At 37.8% G+C, this 21,296-nt stretch overlaps 3 protein-coding genes across 4 annotated transcripts; 2 read left to right on the plus strand and 1 right to left on the minus strand.

The window, feature by feature from the left end:
• Window positions 1-1,191: 1,191 nt before the first annotated feature.
• On the plus strand, window positions 1,192-4,557 carry LOC137735428 (ycf20-like protein). Its single transcript, XM_068474850.1, has 4 exons — window positions 1,192-1,367; window positions 2,037-2,243; window positions 2,555-3,216; window positions 3,348-4,557. The coding sequence occupies exons 2-3, from the start codon at window positions 2,044-2,046 to the stop codon at window positions 3,024-3,026; spliced, it is 672 nt and encodes a 223-aa protein (XP_068330951.1). The 5' UTR covers window positions 1,192-1,367; window positions 2,037-2,043; the 3' UTR covers window positions 3,027-3,216; window positions 3,348-4,557.
• LOC137735427 (uncharacterized) lies at window positions 4,490-7,845 on the minus strand. Its single transcript, XM_068474849.1, has 3 exons — window positions 6,251-7,845; window positions 5,720-5,909; window positions 4,490-4,836 (listed from the first exon to the last, which is right to left on the minus strand). The coding sequence occupies exons 1-3, from the start codon at window positions 7,838-7,840 to the stop codon at window positions 4,709-4,711; spliced, it is 1,908 nt and encodes a 635-aa protein (XP_068330950.1). The 5' UTR covers window positions 7,841-7,845; the 3' UTR covers window positions 4,490-4,708.
• A 7,893-nt stretch (window positions 7,846-15,738) lies between these two features.
• Window positions 15,739-20,055, plus strand: LOC137733890 (arginase 1, mitochondrial). 2 transcript variants are annotated; one of them, XM_068473098.1, is made up of 7 exons: window positions 15,739-15,909; window positions 16,030-16,172; window positions 16,602-16,761; window positions 17,119-17,252; window positions 18,236-18,445; window positions 19,078-19,188; window positions 19,478-20,055. In XM_068473098.1, exons 2-7 carry the CDS (start codon window positions 16,032-16,034, stop codon window positions 19,736-19,738), a joined length of 1,017 nt encoding a protein of 338 aa, XP_068329199.1. In that variant the 5' UTR covers window positions 15,739-15,909; window positions 16,030-16,031; the 3' UTR covers window positions 19,739-20,055. The 2 variants fall into 2 exon arrangements, with proteins under 2 accessions (XP_068329199.1, XP_068329198.1); XM_068473097.1 differs by lacking the exon at window positions 15,739-15,909 and having other exon boundaries at window positions 16,017-16,172.
• The last annotated feature ends 1,241 nt before the right edge of the window (window positions 20,056-21,296 follow it).

Genomic DNA, 21,296 nt, shown 5'->3' on the forward strand with positions numbered 1-21,296 from the left:
TATTAAATGTTGTAATCCTAAAGGGAAAGGTTTTTACCTATCCTACTACTATAAATAAAGATACAATGGGGTGAATCAAACACACCTCACAATTATATCACTCTCTCTTCTCCCTCAACATTGCTGCGCCCCCCCTCTCTCTCTAAACCCTAGATCGTTCAATCAAAAATTTTTTGCCATATTAAAACTAAGCTCTTTTTTTTTTTTTTTGTTTGTTGTTGTTATAATTAGCCTTATGTTTTAACATATAAAAATCATACCCTATTTTTTAGCCAGTTGGCATTAAACAAAGGCTTATACAATCTACAACAAAATCTTATTGGTCGTGCCAGTCTTAATGGAATTTTTCAAAATTCGGATGGACATGTGCTTGGTGCTTTTGCCTTGAATACAGAGTTTGCTAGTTCATTGGGTGTAGAAATTTGTGCTTTCATTGAGGTAGTTCGTGTTGCTTGGGTTCAGGATTGGAAACACATTTGGATTGAAACTAATTCCTCTTTGGTTCTACATCATCTTTTCAAGGCCCCTACTTCAATCCCTTGGTTTGTTTTGGTTGATTGGAATAATTGTTTATGGCACCTTTGTCAAATGAGTTTTATTTGTACACATATTTATCGGGAGGGTAACCAAGTTGCTGATACCTTAGTTTCTTTCAGTGCTGCTCGAAGTGCTTATTACTGGTGGTTCATAGTTTCAGATTTTACTTATACCGCTCATGCCGGTGATATTTTTATTGGTCGTATTTTTCGTTATCATTGATTTTTTTTTTATTTTTTTTTTCTTGGTTTTATTTTCGGGTCTTGGTTTTGTCCCCCCGCTTGTATCCCTCTAATTTTTTTTCTTTAAATAAAATTTCAAAGGGGTAAGGGGGTCGTTCTATCAAGAAGTTAGTCCTTTTTAATCACTTTAAGCAGGAAGGAAGTAGCCTACTTTTGTAGTTGATGGCTAAATCCCGCGTCTTTGTTCAAAACAAGTGGTTGTCAAAGCTGTAGCTGGTGGGTCCCATCCATCGCTGATAGCTTTGTCGCGCGAAGTGAGTGTGTGCACGGACATGCATGGTGGGCCTAATTTCTTATCCCTGACTTCAGTCATGGGGAAAATCTGGCCCGCATTATTATTTTCTTTCCATGACTTATTTAAAGCCTAACTATTGAAGATGGCTTAAGGAGATTCAGAGCTTTATCCCAGCCATTGAAAATGATGTTAAAGCTTCTTCAAAGTTACCACAAAACCCTATAAGAAACCATAAACAAAAATCGCAAACAAATACATATACCATAAAAAGGACAAGGTCATTTGACTTGATCTTGGACGGCCATCGGCAGCTTATCCAGCATCCCAGCTCAGTTCAACTCAAGTCTCAAACTGTAAGAAGAACTACCTTCTCTTTTTTCTTTATTTTTAATTGTTCTTTCTAGTTCTCTGTAATCTAATCTGAGTTAACTGGTGCTTAATCAACCGCATTAGGGGCAGCATACCCATTTGTGTTTCGTGCACCAGATTCTGATCTGCTAAACAAGTTGTGAACTTTTTGAGAGAAATTTGAAAACCCAGTTTCCCAATTTTACATTAATGTTTTTGTTTGTGAGTTTTTTGTGAGTTTCAGTTTTGATAATTACAGTAGCGAAACCCAGAAGCAACTTTTCATATGTTGTGATCTTCCAGAAGTATTTCGAATTGCTGACCGAAATTAGTTGTTAAAAGCTTTTCAGTCATTGATGATTCATTTCCAAGTGATGAAATGTTTATTGAAAAAAGGAGGAAAAACTGCCATTGTTAAAGTTACTTTAGATGTTGGGTCAATGAATTTGGGCAACAAGATTTGGTTGGGACAATACTTGTTCAGGCTTTTTTTTTTTTTTTTTTTTTCTTTTGTCAAACGATAGATTTGTTAGATTAGACGTTATATTAAGAAGCCAACGGGATTTGAATCCACTCCGTGGTGCAAGGGCGACAGTCCTCTCCACCACTGTGGTAGAGGACCACTTGCACTTGTTCAGGTTTTTCAGAACTAAATTGGGAATTGTTGTTTGCAGGTTGTACATGATAATGGCGGCTGCAGTTGCATCACCTACCTATCCAGGAAATGTTAAGCTTCCATCTTCCGATCGTGTCAAGTCTGGAGTTATGGTTTTGGATCTTTATGCAATGCTTCACAAACCTTCTCATGCTTTTGGCCAAAAACTCAGTTCTCGCTGCTGTTTACTCTGCAGACCTCAACCTCTACTGGTCAACAATTTCAAGTATGTCACTGTGCGAATTGGTAGTAATAGTATCCGAGTTTCGGTTTGATATGTTTATAGAAGGACAAGTGACAAGTTATTGAAACATGGTGCCATTTTAGAAATTAATTTTAAACCCGGGCTTTAGTTGCTTCATTTTGGCATTTGAACTGAGAGTCTTAATTTTGTTAAAGCTAGCTGCATAAAGTAATGGCACCGCTTCCCTCAGTATTGACTGCACTGAAACATGTATAGGAAAATCAACAAACCGGTTTCGGATCTTACTGATTCTTCCCTCTACCTCTTTTGGGTTTCAATTTTGAATTGTACAGGAGGATGACATGGTCTATCAGAAGTAGTGTGGATAGCAGTGGGTCGGATCCATCTCCAACAAATGGCTCTACTGGCACGACACGATTAATTAGGGCAATCCAAGCTATTCAAACCAAGTTAGGTGTAAAAATTCGACAGCTACAGAGAGGTTTTCCAATGAAATTACTCTTCTTCTTAGTGGGTTTCTACTGTGCTACTGCTTATGCTACCGTTATTGGGCAAACAGGCGACTGGGACATTCTATCTGCCGCTTTTGCTGTGGTTATTGTGGAGGGGATTGGGGCACTCATGTATAAGGCGTCTATTCCTTTTGTAAAGAAGACTAGGAACCTGATAACCATGTTTAACTATTGGAAAGCTGGGCTTTCCATGGGTCTCTTCTTGGATTCATTCAAATATGAGTTCAATGACATCTTTGGATTCAGTAACCCCTTCAATTTCGAACTACACGCTTTCTCAATATTCTGGTAACACAAGGCTTGTTTGAGTGCTGCTTACTGACGTGTTTGTCAACCGAAGTTGGAGAAAATGTGACTGGTAAACATAGGTCAGGAACTGCAGTGGTGGAGCAACATTGTTAGCTTTTCAGAACAAAGAGAAGGTACAAAGAGTAATGGGTTTACCAGAAAAATAAGGAGCCTTTTCGCTAATGATTTATTGGGTATGTTGTGGATGTGTTCGCTTATTTTCTCCTGTGTGCTTTTTGTATTGTTTTGTTATGTTCTTGAGCTTATTGATTTCACACATATTTTGAAGTTGAAATAATATTCTTTTTATTCTTCGGTTTATCAGATAACTGCTGCACCCGGAAAGAAGACAGAGGAGGCTAGTGCAACCATGAAGGTTAAGTCCACTGGAAGATACTACTGAAAGAAAGAGAAATTATCAGTCTATACCATGTTAGACCAGAAACCCAGTAAACCAAAGAAAGGATCTTCCTCGAGTATGAAGGGAAAAGGTGCTCCAAAACTTTCATCCTACACTCACGGTATTGATCGCCCTCCCTCTGATTAAGAAGTTGAGTATGTGCTAACAGAGGCCAAATTGTAAGCCACTTTAATGTATCCATAACGGGCAAAAGAGTTAAGAAAGTGTGATAAGGACCTTGCTGCCCAGGACAGGAGTCCTTAAGCGTGATAAGGACCCTCTGTGTCAGCTCGAGAAAAGAAACTTCTAAAGAATGCACCAGTACCAGAAACAATGGCAGCTCATGGGGTCAGGTGCTGCTGAAACTCAGGCTTCAAAGATTTTTGCTGGGTTGAGCTTCCCAAATGATATCTATGGCCGTCCTACTAAGTCATTCAATGGTGGCTGGAGGATGAGAATTTCATCAGCTAAGGTACTTGTTGAGCAACTAACAATTTCGTTGCTTGATAAGGCCCCAGACAATCTCGACTTCAGGCCTGTTCTCCGATTGGAGGAATACTTATGCCGTTGGAAAAGAAAAAAACTGGTTGTCACATGTTCGGGATCACCTTGACACCGCTTGCACTCAGAATTCGCATCTTCGTGATATTCATTCGACTTCTACTGGGGAAAGATTGATGAGTTTTATGAGCAACATCACGAAGAGGAGTAAAAAAATTGGAGGAACTTAGCAAGCTGGAGTATCCCGTTCAAAGCTCGCCTTGATAATAATTTACTGAATTTTCTTTTTGGTAAGAAAAGTAAGTTCACATGGAGCTTGGGCAAGAGGAAATTAATGGTTTCTCGTAATACCATCTCTAGCTCTCGGTGTAGTGACATTTCGTTTTCCAATATCAGAAGAGGTCCTGGGTCTGGACTTTGGAAGCTGAAATTTGAAAATATTGGGCTACTAATTCCAAAAGCTGGATAGGAAGCAGGCAACGCCAGGTAACGGGCATATAATATCGACTAATCTGCAAGAGAAACGGATATTGCAAATGCAAACTGGTATATTTGTATAAGCAACATTACACAACTCATCCAACTTTCATAAAATGGCAACTGTTTAAGGAGTGAAACAAATACATGTAAATTACTTTTCTCCTTGTTATTGTGTCGATATAGCCATTGAACGTGATTTGTCAAAGATTTACAATGCTTGGCGGTTATTAACTAATACAAGGTCCCTAAGTATGTGTTTACCAAACAAAAACCTAATTGGCAGGCGCTTCTCGTATATCCTGCAATCACGCAACAACGTCAGGGCCTGGATAGGCCGGTAGGCTCATAATCCGCCTATCGATGACCGGACCTCCCACCGTGAAATGGTATAAACTCTGGAAGTTTGATCCTTTCAACCCAAGCAACTCATGCACTGCAACATAGCAAGAGCATAATTTTTAATTAGTGCAACAGATATCAAGCATAGTGCATGTTGCAATTATCTACTCTAATACATATTCAAAATTGGTTCAGCACCCCTCACAACTTACAACGCGAAGCCAAAGTTTAAAATTTGTATGACACTTCAAACAATGTATTTAGATACATGATTATCAGAAATACTTGGACAATTTCATATGTAGTTAACAGCTTAGAGCCTTCAAAGTGTAACCAAATTTGCTTGACCCTAATGGCCCGCCAACATCAATTCTTTATATACATCAAACCTGAGTATTGCGGTGAGCAGCAACAGCATGATTGATCTACGGTGATAATTCATTGTCGAATCTTTATTCATGGACATTATCATAATCTCATAGACTGGGTGAACTGATTAAATTTTTTCCGCTCTCTCGTCCAATCTAATATGCTCACTAGTACAATATGCCTTATTTCAGAAAGACGAAAGGCACAAAACTTGATGTTCAAACGCAGAGGCTCAGCTTTGCCATACATAAAAATAGATGTGGTCATATATTTTACATTATGACACAGATAACAGCATTCTACCGAAGCCAGTCAGTCATGCTTCAATATATTAGGGCCCCGTTCAGCTACTGACTCTGGTTTAACTCGTGGTGATACATAGTAATAATCACGACCTTAACCATTGACATCAATTCAACATTCTTAAAGACTTGTTTTTAATCACAAAACTTAAAGCAACTAGTTTTGACGAGTGCACTTTAAGGTTTAAGCAGTTTGATATTCAATTAACTAGGTCCAGATATTTCATATAACATGTAATGTACTATTGCTATAGGATAGGGGAATCATTGAGAGAAAAAAAAACAAAATTAGAGACGAGATCGTACCAGGATCATCAAAATAGCAACCAATTCCCGTCGCAGAAATACCAACGGCATGTGATTCAAGATACAGCACCTGCCCAAGTACTCCAGTCTCCCAAAACAATCGAGGATACATCCACACTTTTTTATCTTGCAACATAGGGTTAAAACAAGCTACCATACCAAGACTGAAGCATCCATCACTGGCAATTTCCTGCATAAAAGCATTATTTTAGGAGTTGGACACACACGCACACACACACAGGTGCCTCAATCGAAATTTGATTTCAGTAGGAAACGAAATCATTCTTCAAGTATAGGATCAAATTGGGGATTTTGCAAATTTGTAGCCAGGGCAACAACTCAGATTTTGCGAATTCGGCTTGAGATTGTAGTAAACAATGATTCATCAGATGCTTCAAGAATTCCCAATAAAACAACTTTCGATAGTCACTCTAGAATCATATTCCAGCATTATTCAACATCTATCTTACCATAGAATTTATACACCATCAAGTTAAAACCCCAAGAAAATACCATTTACATTTGACATACCTGATGGCATGAGAGCTTTTGAGCAAGGGCACAGCAATCAGTTCTATAAAGTTCGTACAAAGGAAGATTATCCGGGCAACCCTCTGGTTTTACCCACTTGAATCCGGACCTCATTGACTTCTGGAGCTCATCAAAATGGTCTTCATTCCTCACCAAGAAATATAAACCCTGTGGCAACCCTTCCACCCTATGAACAAACAAAGCAGCATGAACCTCCGTATCCCAAGGAAGAGCCCGAAATGGCAATCCCAAAGACCTCTTCTGCTTCCCTCCATTTCGAGAACCCGAAGGAAGACAATGTAAAAGAATCTGATAAAATGTGCTTCTATCCATCACAGTAACTCCATCCATATCAACTGCACTCCTACGCTTCCTAATCACTTCCCTAACTGTAAAACCCTTATATGAACTTTCACTACAAATCCCACTACTCTGAAATGGATCAACTAAAAACTTATCACCAATACTTAACTCTTTCTTCACGGCCTCTGCCGTTCTATAGATTAGATCCCAACAAATGTGCTCTTTACTAAGCAAATTCGGCTTTCCCTTCCACTCCAATTTTGAAAATTCCGATATCACCAAACTCAACTTCTTATAATTCACATCAAATTCACCAACCCCGTTAGGAAAAACCACCAGAATACAATCCGGATGCTCAAATTCCATCTCGGGAAACCGCCCTTTAACAGGCCGAGAGGGAATTTGAAACCTTGGCAACATTTCAAGCCCCATTAGCTTCTCCAAATCCTCATAACCCAGCCCATCAAGAAGCTTCACGTCCCAGCCAAGCTCCGCTGCCGCCATCGAAACCGCAGCAATAGCATGACCCACATCGTGATTACAGTACCTAAAAGCGCGTTCGCCGTACTTCCAGGCCTCCCGCCAGAAAATCGACGACAACCCAATGAGGAACGAGTCCTTGGGGAAGAAACCGGAGAAAACCCACGACGGGATTTCAGCTCTGAGCTCCAAAGCATGCTCCTTCGGAGCGTAATGCGCTATGAAACTTGAATCGGAGAGCGATTCTATTGGGGGAGAAATGATATAAGCCTCGGTGGGGTGTAAATTGCCGCTGCTGGGATTGACTCTGAGCGACCAGGTCGAAAACCCAGCAGTTTTCCAAGCTGAGAGAGCCAAAGAATCGTAGAAAAACTGAGAAATGGTGGATTTGGAGATGGGTTTTGGAGGAGGGAGAGAGTGGAACAGAGAGGAATACAGAGGAGTGTCTGGGGTTTGATTGTCTGTGGGGCAGTGCAGGAGAGGAAGGAGAGGGGCGGGGGCGTACCGACGGAATGGGTTGGGCTGGTTGGCCCAGTCGAGGCCGTGGGGGCCTCTGGCGTATTTGGTGAAGTGGTGCTTGGTCTGGTTGTGGTACTTGAGGACCTGCTGCAAATGGAGATCTTGGTCTTGCGGGTCTTGGGGTTGTTTGCGGTTGGAGACTGAAGAGGAAGAGAAGGACATGGCGGGGATTAAGGTTTTGCTGGCGGTGGTGGTGGTGAGTTTGGGGACGAGAGAGGGCGGTGGAAGGAGGTGGAAGAGTGGAGAGTTTATAGGGAAAGTGAACCTTGCGGAAGGGAGTGGTGGCATATTTTGTTCTTTCTTTCTGTTTTATGAAAGTAAAAAATGGTTCCAACCTTTTTGTTCTATCTTCTAGACCCTCCCATTACTTTGAAAATTCGATGGACACGATCGATTTGATGGTTCCAACTTTTTCTAAGGAAAAGAAATCGGATCCTTCCGCCTAATCCTTCTCATCAAATAATTTGGATTTTTGAAATTTGATCTAACGGTTACAAATAAGGATTCACTCAATCGAATCCCTTACATCTAATCTTCCTCATCAAATAATTTGGATCCTTGAAATATGATCTAATAGTTACAAATAGGGGTCCACTCTAAAGTTATAATAACTTTAATTGTTGAATTAAATTTTAAAAATCCGAATTATTTGATAAAAAGAATTAAGTGGAAAGGATCCGGAGATGATCCATTCCCTTTTCTAAGTACTTGTATGCATAACTCATGTGTCGATTTGGTGTTGGGGATGTTTGATGTGGGCCCAAAAATGATCTTCTTTGTTTCAAGTCCAATTCATAACTAGTTTTCAAGCTCACACTTTTTATCCCTTATTCATTTGGTATTGTTAATGAAACTTCAGAAAGTATCATTGTGCTCTCTAAAACTTTCTAGGCCTAGGCCCTAGTGTGGTTGCAGTGTGGATTGTGCAACTGTCTCCACATATAACTAGTGGTGTTGGGTGTGAGATTTCTGAACTACCAAAGTAGAACGTGGGTGAATGAGAAAGATGATCATGAGGAAGCACAATCTCGTTAAGTCGCATTGCGTTCTCGCCGTAATCATTTTTTTTTTTTTCAATTCTTCCTTCTCTGAATCCGGTGTTTTTAGTTATTTGTGATTTTTTTTATTGATTTTTTTATTATTAATAGAGAAATTCATCCTGAATTATAGGTCTGGCAAGTGTAACATGCAAACAGTTGTAACAAATTGTATTCATCATTTTTGTTTTCTTTATCTTCTATTTTATCATATTATCATTTTTATTTATTTATTTGGACAATCCTATCACTTATCAAATTTCTGTATACTTTATTGCATGAGTTAAATTTTGTTGTTTCAAGGGCTTTTGAGTCCTTTTATTTTTTTTTATTTTTTTATTTTTGTGAAGCCTTGAGACACCAAAACTTACTTTTGACATTCTATTATTAGAGAGTTGGGTACCCAGAGAAGATGGCAAGGAAGGCATCGACGACATAGGTGGAGGAGAGAGAAGATGCAGAGGATTGCAAGCTTGGAGGAAGGACAAAAGATGTAGCGTAGAAGGATCTGTCTGGAATAGTGTGGTTGCAGTGCAGATTGCGTAACTGTCTCCATATATAAATGGTGGTGTTGGGGGTGAGATTTCTGAACTACCAAAGTAGAACATGGGTGAATGAGAAGGACGATCATGGGGAAGCACAATCTCGTTAGGTCGCATGGTGTTTTGGCCGTAATCATTTTTTTTTTTTCTCAATTCTTCCTTCTTTGAATGTGGTGTTTTTAGTTATATGTGATGATTTTTTTATTGATTTTTTTATTATTAATAGAGAGATTCATCTTGAATTATAGGTTTGGCAAGTGTAACATGCAATTAGTTTTAACAAATTGTATTCATCATTTTTGTTTTCTTCTTTATCTTATATTTTATCATATTATCATTTTTTATATGGACAATCTTATCCTTTATCACATTTATGTATAATTTATTGCATGAGTTAAATTTTTTTGTTTCAAGGGCTTTTGTGTCCCTCTTTATTTATTTATTTTTTTTTTGGTGAAGCCTTGAGACACCAAAACTCACTTTTGGCATTCTATTATTAGAGAGTTGGGTACCTAGCGAAGATGGCAATGAAGGCAGCGAGGGCATAAATGGAGGAGAAAGAAGATGCAGAGGATTGCAAGCTTGGAGAAGGGGTAGAAGATGCAGCGTAGAAGGATTTGTCTAAAATTGTGTGGTTGCAGTGCGGACTGCGCAACTGTGCCCACATATAAATGATGGTGTTGGGGGGGGGGGGGTGAGATTTCTGAATTGCCAAAGTAGAACGTGGGTGAATGAGAAGTATGATCATGGGGAAGCACGATCTCGTTAGATTGTAGGGCGTTCAGGCTGACGTCATTTTTTTTTCTTTCAATTCTTCCTTCTCTGAACGTGGTGTTTTTAATTATTTGTAATATTTTTTTTATTGATTTATTATTATTATTATTAGAGAAATTCATCCTAAATTATAAGTCTGGCAAGTGTAACGTGCAAACAGTTTTAACAAATTGTATTTATCATTTTTGTTTTCTTCTTTATCTTCTATTTTATCATATTATCATTTTTTTTATTTGGACAATCCTATCCCTTCTCAAATTTCTGTATAATTTATTGCATGAGTTAAATTTTTTTGTGTAGTATCCCACATCGGCCACACGAGGGTCGATCTTGAGCCTTATATGTCCATGCCCACATGTACCTTTCAGTGAGGCCTTTTGGGGCTGCGGCCTGCAAAAACAAATCCGTGCGGTAGCTGGGTGTCTGCGACCTAGTCCAGGCCCAGAATGCCAAAGCGGACAATATCACTGCGAGGGAAGGCGGGATGTGACAATTTGGTATCAGAGCCGGACTCGTGTTGGTTCGTGTGTGCCGACGAGGACGTCGGGCTCCCTAAGGGGGGTGGATTGTAGTATCCCACATCGGCCACACGAGGGTCGATCTTGAGCCTTATATGTCCATGCCCACATGTACCTTTCAGTGAGGCCTTTTGGGGCTGCGGCCTGCAAAAACAAATCCGTGCGGTAGCTGGGTGTCTGCGACCTAGTCCAGGCCCAGAATGCCAAAGCGGACAATATCACTGCGAGGGAAGGCGGGATGTGACATTTTGTTTCAAGGCCTTTTGTGTCCAGTTTTTTTTTTTTTTTTTGTGAAGCCTTGAGACACAAAAACTCACTTTTGGCATTCTATTGGTAGAGAGTTGGGTACCTGGAGAAGATGGCAATGAAGGCGGCAACGTAGGTGGAGGAGAGAGAAGATGTAGAGGATTGCAAGCTCGGAGGAGGGACAGAAGATGCAGCGTATAAGGATTTGTCTGGAATATTGTGGTTGCAATGCAGATTGCGCAATTGTCTCCACATGTAAATGGTGGCATTGGGGGTGAGATTTTTGAACTGCCAAAGTAGAACGTGGGTGAATGAGAAGGACGATCATGGGGAAGCACGGTCTCGTTAGGTCGCAAGGTGTTCTAGCTATAATCTTCTTTTTTTTTCCAATTCTTCCTTCTTTGAATATGGTGTTTTAAATTATTTGTAATGTTTTTTTATTGATTTTTTTATTATTAATAGATAAATTCATCCTGAATTATAGGTCCGGCAAGTTTTTTTTTTTATTGATTTTTTATTATTCATAGAGAAATTCATCTTGAATTATAGGTCTGGCAAGTGTAACGTACAAACAGTTTTAACTGATTGTATTTATCAATTTTGTTTTCTTCTTTATCTTCTATTTTATCATATTATCATTTTTTTTCATTTGGACAATCCTATCCTTTATCAAATTTCTGTATAATTTATTGCATGAGTTAATTTTTTTTTGTTTCAAGGGCTATCGTGTCCAATTTTTTTGGTGAAGCAGGCTTCACCAAAAAAATTGCACTTCTGGCATCCTATTAGTAGAGATATTATCAATTTTTTTTTATTTGGACAATCCTATCCCTTATCAAATTTCTATATAATTTATTGCATAAGTTAAAGTTTTTTTGTTTCGAGGGCTTTTGTATCCATTTTTTATTTTTTTTATTTTTATTTTTTTGTGAAGCCTTGAGACACCAAAACTCACTTTTGACATTCTATTAGTAGAGAGTTGGGTACCTGGAGAAGATGGCAATGAAGGCGGTAGCGTAGGTGGAGGAGAGAAGATGCAGAGGATTGCAAGCTTGGAGGAGGGACATAAGATGCAGCGTAGAAGGATTTGTTTGGAATAGTGTGGTTGCAGTGCGGACAGCGCAACTGTCTCCACATATAAATTGTGGTGTTGGGGGTGAGATTTATGAACTTTCAAAGTAGAACGTGGGTGAATGAGAAGGACGATCATGGGGAAGCACGATCTCGTTAGGTCGCAGGGTGTTCTAGCTGTAATCATTTTGTTTTTCAATTCTTCCTTCTCTGAACGTGGTGTTTTTAATTATTTGTAATGTTTTTTTTAATTGATTTTTTATTATTAATAGAGAAATTCATCCTGAATTATAGGTCTGGCAAGTGTAACATACAAACAATTTTAACTGATTGTATTTATCATTTTTGTTTTCTTCTTTATCTTTTATTTTATCATATTAAATTTTTTTTTATTTGGACAATCATATCCCTTATCAATTTTCTGTATAATTTATTGCATGAGTTAAGCTTTTTTGTTTCAAGGGCTTTTGTGTCCATTTATTTTGGTGAAGTCTTGAGACACCAAAACTCACTTCTGACATTCTATTAGTAGTGATTTTATCATATTATCATTTTTTTATTTGGACAATCCTATCCCTTATCAAATTTCTGTATAATTTATTGCATGAGTTAATTTTTTTTGTTTCAAGGGCTTTTGTGTCCATTTATTTTGGTGAAGTCTCGAGACACAAAAACTCACTTTTGGCATTCTATGAGTAGTGATTTTATCATATTATCATTTTTTTTATTTGGACAATCCTATCTCTTATCAAATTTTTGTATAATTTATTGCATGAGTTAAGTTATTTTGTTTCAAGGGCTTTTGTGTCTAGGTTTTTTTGGTGAAGCCTTGAGATACCAAAACTCACTTCTAGCATTCTATTAGTAGAGATTAACAAAATAAAATGTAAAATAAAAGTTATCGATTGTCTGTCGAAGTAAAAGTTGCGAACTAAGCTTGTTTAGGCAGGCTAGGCGGGCTAGGCAGACGCTTAAGTGGGTCTAGATGCAATTTTTTTTAACTTAATGCCTAAGGACTAATTGAGATGGTGTTTAACCACCTAGTACATAGGTGGGACATAAACAAGTATTTTTTAGATAGTGATATAGTATACCTATTATTGTGTATCAACAATATATAAATACCTATTATTTCAGACCATGAAAATATAGAATAAAAAATCCATCATTCACACAAATTCTAGTATAGATTAAAGTTCAAAATTGAAGTTAAAATAATACACCAAATAAGTTTAGTCCTTCACCCAACAATTTCTCAAGCCTTGCTACAGTTGAATCTCACAATTTCATACATCTCACTTTGCATCACAAAATTGAATAAATAGTCAATTCGAAAGAAATTTTCCTTTCTTTTTTTTTTTTGAACGCAAGAAATTTTCCTTTCTTAACATGAAATTTATTACACCTTTCTCATCAACACGATCATCATCCATCATTCTAAGGCTCCTAATATTTTTTTTTAAGATAAAAACCACAACAATAACCGCTCTCACCCACAAATTTCAAGATTCAGAGAGAAGACAATTGATTGTGGAACCTCTTCAAGCAAAATTGATAAAAATACTACCAAATAGTAATGGTGCAATTTGGGTTGGCCCAATACAAACTCGTCCATATTTAACTCGACTTTAAACTCGAACAAGCGGGTTTTTTTAGTTATAACCCGCCTTAACCCAACCCGATTTCAACCCGTTCACTGATTGGGGTGAGTTGGGTTGATTATTTGTCCAACCCAACCCAACCCAACCCGATTGGGTTGAGTTGTGCAACATGCTTCTCAATGACCTTTGCACCTTCGTGGAGGATTCACTAGTGACTTTTGATGGATTACGATAGAAAAGTGCATGGAGTTGCATAAAGCAATGTTTTTCTGGCAGCCACACTTTGATTTTTCTGCAGGAGCTTCGAAGGACAAGACTTGAGTTGGGTACTAGCTTTGGACAATGAAGTGTTCCTCTATTTTTCCCCCTTTTAGTACTAGCTTTGGTATTTCTTGTATTTTAATTCAAACTTTGCATAAACCCGATTAAAACTATAAAAAGTTGGGCAACTCAAAACCAACCCAAGTAAACCCGAACCCGATTAAACCTGAACCCAAATGAACCCGATTAAAACCCAACCCAAACCCGAACTCGAATTGTAAAAGTTGGGTTGACCTTCTAACCCGCCTAACCTGTCTGAGTTGGACCCTACCAAATAGTAGCCAATAAACGTTTGTTTGGACCACAAATAAGAATGAAAAAACAAAAGAAAAATAAAAGAGAGATTTGGGCTCAATGGGAAGTTTGGTAAAGAATTTGGTACACCAAAAGTAAGAAGAAGCCCAATAATTGGGCCGGTTCAGAATCTGCTATTGGGCTATTCCTAATTGGGTTAGGTGATGCATAAGTACGGCGCAGTTTGGCAGGTGGTCGGTACACGTCAGAACAAACACACCTCGAAACGCGTGACGTCAGGTTTCATTTCTTGGGTGATCTGTTGGTTTTGTCCGACGAAAGATTTGATTGGCATGTGACTCGGCAAACCACCATGTTCAGTTGTTCACGTCATCATTCGATCGCCACTTCTTTTACTAGGGGCACCCACCACAAGCTTCTCAAATAATTGGACAACCTTTTATTATATTTTGTAATAAAATGCACTAAAATAAAATAGAATATTCCGGGGTTAATTGTTTCTTTTACTCTGTAGGATTTTCTATATTCCAAAATCCTTTTTGATAATCAAACTAGAGCACCACAGCACACGACCACCTAAAATTCAAACTGTACCTTCAGTTAATTTGTCCAATTACTAAACCAAAGAATATATATAGAGTTATGCCACAAGCCCAAATATGCATATCGATATATTTTCATCATTTTCATTGAAAGCAACCAATATTGATATCGACAACATATCTTTCGATATTTTAACAAATATGCATATTGATATATCCACCGATACTGATACTTTAAACACTGTGTGTAGGTGAGGCTTAAACCAAAATCAACAAAATTTTGTTTTGTGAAATTAAGTTACCGTCCTTAATTATTTTGTTATGATAGAAAACAAAAATTATCTTTTCACCCTTAATTTTATTAATATGTAGTTTAAATTATAAAATTTATTTTGAAAAGATTGTGTCAATAAAACAGGTTCAAAACTCTCAAAATGATCAAATAAAAAAATAATGTCTTGTATAATAATTTAAACATGTTCTCTTTTTGTTTTTTGGACAAGAAACGATAGAGTGATATTTTATGGAACTTCACAAACAATTACAGAGATTGCCAATTGGGTACATAAGCTCCAGTAATTAAGAAATTGATCTGGAGTAAATTTGCATGGAGAAACAAACAATAGTAAACCTCTATACGATTGCCACAAACACTGTCCTGACTCCACAAAAAGTCATCAATACAAATATATTACAAAAATATGATACACGCAACATACTTATACCAACGACCGCATAAGTCGTCGCCTAAATGCGAGGCCACATAAAATCATCATAATAGAACGAGACCACAAATGTCACCGTTGAAGGATGAGAGCACAAACTCAACGCATAAAGCGAAACAACATCCAACCTCTACAAACACGCAACGACAACATTCATAGGGCGAGGCAACGGAACCAAACTCTGCTCTGAGAAAGGACCACTGGTTAGCTCATCTCAGTTGTGGAGGGGAGGAGGGGAGGAGCTACGAGAGGGTAGGGGAGGCGGGAGGGAGGGGGGAGATGCGGGGGAGGGATTGAAGTAAAAAACCAGAGGTGAATGGTTTTCGTGGTTGAATGTGTATAAAATTAAAGTTGGATATGTGGTCCCATCATCACGAATAGGAAAACAATGCAGGGTGAAGGACAATAATGTCTTTTGAGACATATTTAGCAAGAAAGGAAGAAAATGGAGTGGATATATCAAACGAGAAATGACCCGTCATCCTCTTCATACCAGGTAAATAAATCAAATCCTAAATTTGGATTACGTTAATTAATCCGGATTATTTAGTTGTTATCTTCTATTCTGCGTCGTTCTTCATTGGTCACTGAGTCACTGCAATTCTTGGTTTCCGTTTCTTTCCCCCGGGTTCTCTCTGCTTATTGGTATTCAGCTGATCATTCCCAAGCTCCCCTCACTCAACTCTCTCTCTCTCTCTCTACCACCTTCAAATTCCCGCTCAAAGGTATACACTTTCTCTGATTTCTCGACCCCAAAGCGATTACAATTACATGGGTTTTTTATCTTTTCTTATTTCGGTGACTTGTGAGAAAATCAAGTGTGTTTTTGTCCATGCAATTTGCAGATATGTCAATCATTGGGCGCAGAGGAATCCATTTCTTGCATAAATTGAATGCTGAAAACGTTCCCGTTGCTCTGATAGAGAAGGGCCAGAGTCGAGTCATAGATGCTTCTCTCACACTCATTCGTGAGAGGGCAAAGCTCAAGGTTTGCTCTTTCCTTCTTGGGTTGTGTTTCATTTTTTGCTTTTGGGATTGTCCAAGTAGATTTTTGGACTCGCAATAAATTCTGGTAAATTGGGTGTTTCTTATTCTTTTTTCAGTTGTTTAAGTTTGAATCCCACTCCTCGTCGTCAAGATTAAATTAATAAGAATATGGCTCGAATAAAAAAACAATGGTTTTCTTTTTGTTTATGTGATTGTGCAGATTTTCGGACATGGAACGAGTTTTGGTGATTTTTTTTTTCTTCAATTTGATAAGTTTGAATCTAACTCCTGGTCGTTTAGATTAGATTAGATTAGATTAATTAGAATATCGATCGAATAAAAAGTGGGTATTTTTGTTTATGTGATTGTGTAAGTAGATTCTTGGACTTAGAATTGGTTGTGGTGAATTGCGCTTTTTTGGGTTGTGTAGGGAGAGCTTGTACGTGCTTTAGGAGGAGCTGTGGCATCCACATCTCTTCTTGGAGTTCCTCTTGGACATAACTCATCGTTTCTTCAAGGGCCAGCTTTTGCTCCTCCGAGGATTAGAGAGGCTATCTGGTGTGGGAGCACCAACTCAACTACTGAAGAAGGTATCGAATTATCTAAATTATTGCTGAACTTTTTGCTTCTTAAACCATTCAATGTTTAGCTGTCTACCCATCAAGTGTTGCCGCTTGAGAATTCGAAGTGCAACATTGGCGGTTGTTTCTCATATTTACTATTGCATTTAGCAGTTTATGCTGTTAGTGAAACCAACCATTCTCAGAACTATCATGTGTATATGTATGTACTCAGGTTTTGTGATGACTGCATCATAATTCGTGAAACATCTGCAATTTTGTGAATTTGAGAGATGCAATGCTCATTGTTGTTGCTGATTTCTTGTCCTTTCGTTTTTCTCATTTGATGGTGTGTGAAATCATTGTAACATGATGCTGGTGATGCAGGGAAAGAACTAAATGACCCGAGGGTGCTAACTGATGTTGGTGATGTTCCTGTCCAAGAAATTCGAGATTGTGGAGTAGATGATGACAGACTGATGAATGTCATAAGTGAGTCTGTCAAGCTAGTAATGGAACAGGTTGGTTGTAATTTCGATACACTTCAAAATGTTTTTTGCAATAATTTGTTTTGAGAAACAAACTGAAACTGTGGAAGATTTAAGTGGAAAATTACGTCAATACTGTTGTTCTGTTATGTTCTCAAAAATCTACTTCGTGTTCCGTGGGCAGCTTGATAACTCTGACCCCAGTTTTGCCATTTGTGCTAGGTTATGTGAACCTTAAGCACCAAAACTTAATCCATATGTACTTTCCACCTTGTTGGTAGTGTTGCCTGATGTGCCTAAAATGCTTTACTTAGACTCTGTTTTAGCAGCAATTAATTGAACTACAACATGTTCGCTGTCAGTTGCTCGTAGATGTAGTCATATTCCCTTGATAACCATCTATAGTGGTTTTTGCCTAATAGCACTGAATTTTCCTCCAGTATGACTCAGTTGCTTGCAATATGCTCGTATTTTTTTTTTTATTTTGTGTTACACAATATGCTTATAATTTAAAAAATAGCCATTTGAGAAGTATACTTTGAAGCTCAGCTAGTGCAGTTAATAATTTACATGCGTAGATATCAAGTACCCCGCCTGCAGTATGATGCCATATTCAGGCCCTTGCTGGAGGGATTGTAAGGGTTCATTTACATTGGGTGCCTATATTTCCTTTTTAATTGGGGACTTTACTAGTATAGTGTGCACCAATCAAGATCCTTTTCAGAAAAAGTTTGGTGAGAGCTTTGACTCTTCATGTCAGACAGAGAAACTAGAAAATTCAGATGCCATCAGCGGTCAGCACAATATCTTGAGTTCATTCTGGATCCGGGGCATGTTTGCATGGTCTTGTTTCAGAAATTTGTTTTCTGGAAAGCGTCAGAGATATTGACAGCGCTCCTTCATGATAGTGTTATCCTTTTTGGCCGAGACTTTTCATTCCGATGACGTTAATCTATACACTAGCTACCTTTTGCTTTTAATAGACAAACCTTTACATTGTGTCCATGCCCTTTCAGGATCCACTGCGCCCATTAGTGTTAGGTGGTGACCACTCAATTTCTTATCCTGTCGTAAGAGCTGTCGCTGAGAAGCTTGGGGGACCTGTGGATATTCTTCATCTTGATGCCCATCCTGATATCTATCATGCCTTTGAAGATAACAAATATTCACATGCATCTTCTTTTGCTCGTATTATGGAAGGGGGTTATGCTCGGCGCCTATTGCAGGTAATTTTTGTCTGTAACTATGCATCTATACACTTTATGGTTTGCATTCCTACTTATTTAAGAAATGTGTATTGATCCAAATAATAAATTTATGTATATATTTTATAGTTTCACCTGGCCTGGGTTTCTAGGTGTGTCATTACTGGTTTTCTGTAAAGCATCTCATAGGATCTTGACATTGTTTGTAGGAACTTAGTAAACATTAACGTACTCATCTGATAATATTTGCACTTCTATCGCACTAGAATTTTTTTCTTTTCAAAGATTGAAATTTTGGGAATAGGAGGTAGAATGCATCATGGAAAGTAGTTACCAGAAGGAGGATTTCGTGACATCATATAGTAATTGCATCTCTGGTTCTTGAATTAAGTAGTTAGTAGAAGTAGCGTTTTGTTGTTAGGCATCTGTCTGCAACGTCAGTGAAATCTACTTCATTAAGAGTGTTCTGTACTTACTTTTAAGTTTCCCTACCTATGGCAATTTGTTTTTCTCCTCGTTCATAGTTATTCAAACATTTAACCAAATGTAGTTCTCGTACTCTCTTGTGCTTTCAGATTAAGTTGAAATCTCCTGTTTTAGTTGCTATCCAGTGTTTGCAGTTAACCTAATGAACTTGGTTGCTGACTTTTCAGGTCGGCATTAGATCAATTAACAATGAAGGGCGTGTACAAGGAAAACGTTTTGGTGTTGAGCAATATGAAATGCGAACCTTTTCACGAGATCGTCACTTTTTGGAAAATCTGGTCTCCATCTCTTTCTCTCTGTTCTTCTCTCCTTCCATGTCCCATCTGTCCTTTGTGTTACCATTTATGAGCTTCTGTGTGTCTCTTGCTCTTTTTCTCTTCTGTTCTTCCTCGCTAGCTTGCCTATGCATATCCATCACTGTTTCCGTATATTTATGTAGTTAAGTAGATAGCTAATTGGATATTCGTCAACCAGCTGTTATATATGAATGCTTACGATACCATTCGACGTGTGATCTATAATTTGCATCCATCCATATATATCTCTTACAAAATTTATCTTTGACAGAAATTAGGGGAAGGTGTGAAGGGCGTGTATATCTCGATAGATGTAGATTGCCTGGATCCTGCGTTTGCTCCTGGAGTGTCACACATTGAGCCAGGTGGTCTCTCCTTCCGCGATGTACTCAACATACTCCATAACCTCCAAGGTGATGTTGTTGCTGCAGATGTCGTTGAGTTCAACCCACAGCGCGATACTGTTGATGGGATGACTGCAATGGTTGCTGCCAAGCTGGTGAGAGAGCTGACTGCGAAAATTTCAAAATGATACAACGATCCGCGTTCCTTTCAGAACGCATGGCCTGGAGACCAAAAGCTTTCAGTATAACACGGATTTCTTTTCGTGACAGCTGAACTGCCAGTATTAAACATATAGCTGTAGCATGTGATATGGTAATTCATTTTCAGCAATAATATTCCAGAGGGGACATGGTATGCTTAATGGTTTGATGCAAGTTTGAGACCAGACAGATTTTCGAAGCTCAATGTCGCCTCCCTATGTTTAAGTAAGAATAATATCCAATTTACACAGTTTGACTATGTAATCAACAAGCAGTTTAGAAGTTGATCATAAATTTTCATGTATATGTTTGTGTTTTGTTTCTATTTTATCCTTGTACAAGATTTTATGTTTTATGCTTAGCATGCTGGATTTATCAGTAATCCTATGTTCTATAGCTGAGCAATGAAGGATGCCTCATGAGGAAAGTAGTCGAGTAAATTTCGACACTAGGAAAAATTAAAAAAAAAAAAAAGAAAAAAAAAAGAAAAGAAAAAGAAAGCTAACTACAGAGTATATTCAAGTTTTGGGCCACTTTACAAAATGACACAATGTCACATTACTACGTGAAGTATCAAAACTCTAACAATTCAAGTCGTTTTTGTCTTTAATTAAAAACGTGCTGATAGGAGCATATTTATACAATTTTGTTATCTTATTTATTTGCATTTACTTGGTTAATTTTCATTTGTTATAGTAGTTTAAGTTATTTTCGTTTCATAGTAGGTCCAGTTCTTAAAGTTGAGCATTAGAGATCAAATGACGCAATTAGAAGCAGTTTTGGACTTGGATTGGATAATGTGCATGGATAGAATATGGGTTGGATGTTTTTGGAGTTTAAAAGGTATTAAACCTATGCTAAAATCTGAAGGGGATTAAGATTAAAGCTTGGAAGACAAGGAATTACACAAGGAAGAGGAGTCTGAGTTGGAGTGAAACATTATCTTATCCTATCTTATCTTATCTCGAGCTGCAAGGAAGAATCCTAATCATATTCCAACATTCTCCAACTGTTTCTTTAGAGTCCTAAAATAATTCAAATGCATAATCCCTTTCTTCCCTGAATTTAGCCTACCCTATACATATATAAAGTGTCCTGCAACGTTTTACACAAGGGTGCTACGCCTATTATTCATCCATTGCTGGAATTTTCAAAGTTCTTTCTATCTGTGTTTTAAATTTCAATGTTTATTTTAGATTGTTTTTTAACTATGATAAACATGTGTAACTAGGTTTCTTTATAGCTAGAGGTGAATTTGAAGCCATGATCATATGTTTTGTATAGATTGATTTATGCGATTTATTTGTCCAGTAAAGAACTAATTCTTGTATGTTTATTAAGGGTGCACACTTAGTTTGCATGCAGAGATTTGATGCTAGAATATAAGAGAATTTCACCTAATCGTTATGAACTTGTATTCGCAAGTAGTAAAAGTTACTAGTAATGATTGAGTTAAGTAAATCCTTTGCAAGAGTCATGTTTTTTTATAGTTATGAATACTTCGTCAATGCTTAGTTTTTCATAGTTAAGGAACTTGAGAATAAT

The sequence above is a fragment of the Pyrus communis genome, chromosome 5 (genome assembly GCF_963583255.1).
Source record: "Pyrus communis chromosome 5, drPyrComm1.1, whole genome shotgun sequence".
NCBI lineage: Eukaryota > Viridiplantae > Streptophyta > Magnoliopsida > Rosales > Rosaceae > Pyrus > Pyrus communis.

Excerpts from the sequence above, each read along its gene's own strand:
- LOC137733890 (XM_068473097.1), top strand. The coding sequence starts at position 16,017 with ATGCAATTTGCAGATATGTCAATCATTGGGCGCAGAGGAATCCATTTC. Across the intron at positions 16,173-16,601 it reads GTGAGAGGGCAAAGCTCAAG|GGAGAGCTTGTACGTGCTTT; the intron begins GTTTGCTCTTTC and ends TGGGTTGTGTAG. Across the intron at positions 17,253-18,235 it reads TCAAGCTAGTAATGGAACAG|GATCCACTGCGCCCATTAGT; the intron begins GTTGGTTGTAAT and ends ATGCCCTTTCAG.
- LOC137735428 (XM_068474850.1), top strand. The coding sequence starts at position 2,044 with ATGATAATGGCGGCTGCAGTTGCATCACCTACCTATCCAGGAAATGTT. Across the intron at positions 2,244-2,554 it reads CTACTGGTCAACAATTTCAA|GAGGATGACATGGTCTATCA; the intron begins GTATGTCACTGT and ends TGAATTGTACAG.
- LOC137735427 (XM_068474849.1), bottom strand. The coding sequence starts at position 7,840 with ATGCCACCACTCCCTTCCGCAAGGTTCACTTTCCCTATAAACTCTCCA. Across the intron at positions 5,910-6,250 it reads AAAAGCTCTCATGCCATCAG|GAAATTGCCAGTGATGGATG; the intron begins GTATGTCAAATG and ends GCTTTTATGCAG. Across the intron at positions 4,837-5,719 it reads TTGCTATTTTGATGATCCTG|TGCATGAGTTGCTTGGGTTG; the intron begins GTACGATCTCGT and ends GCTATGTTGCAG.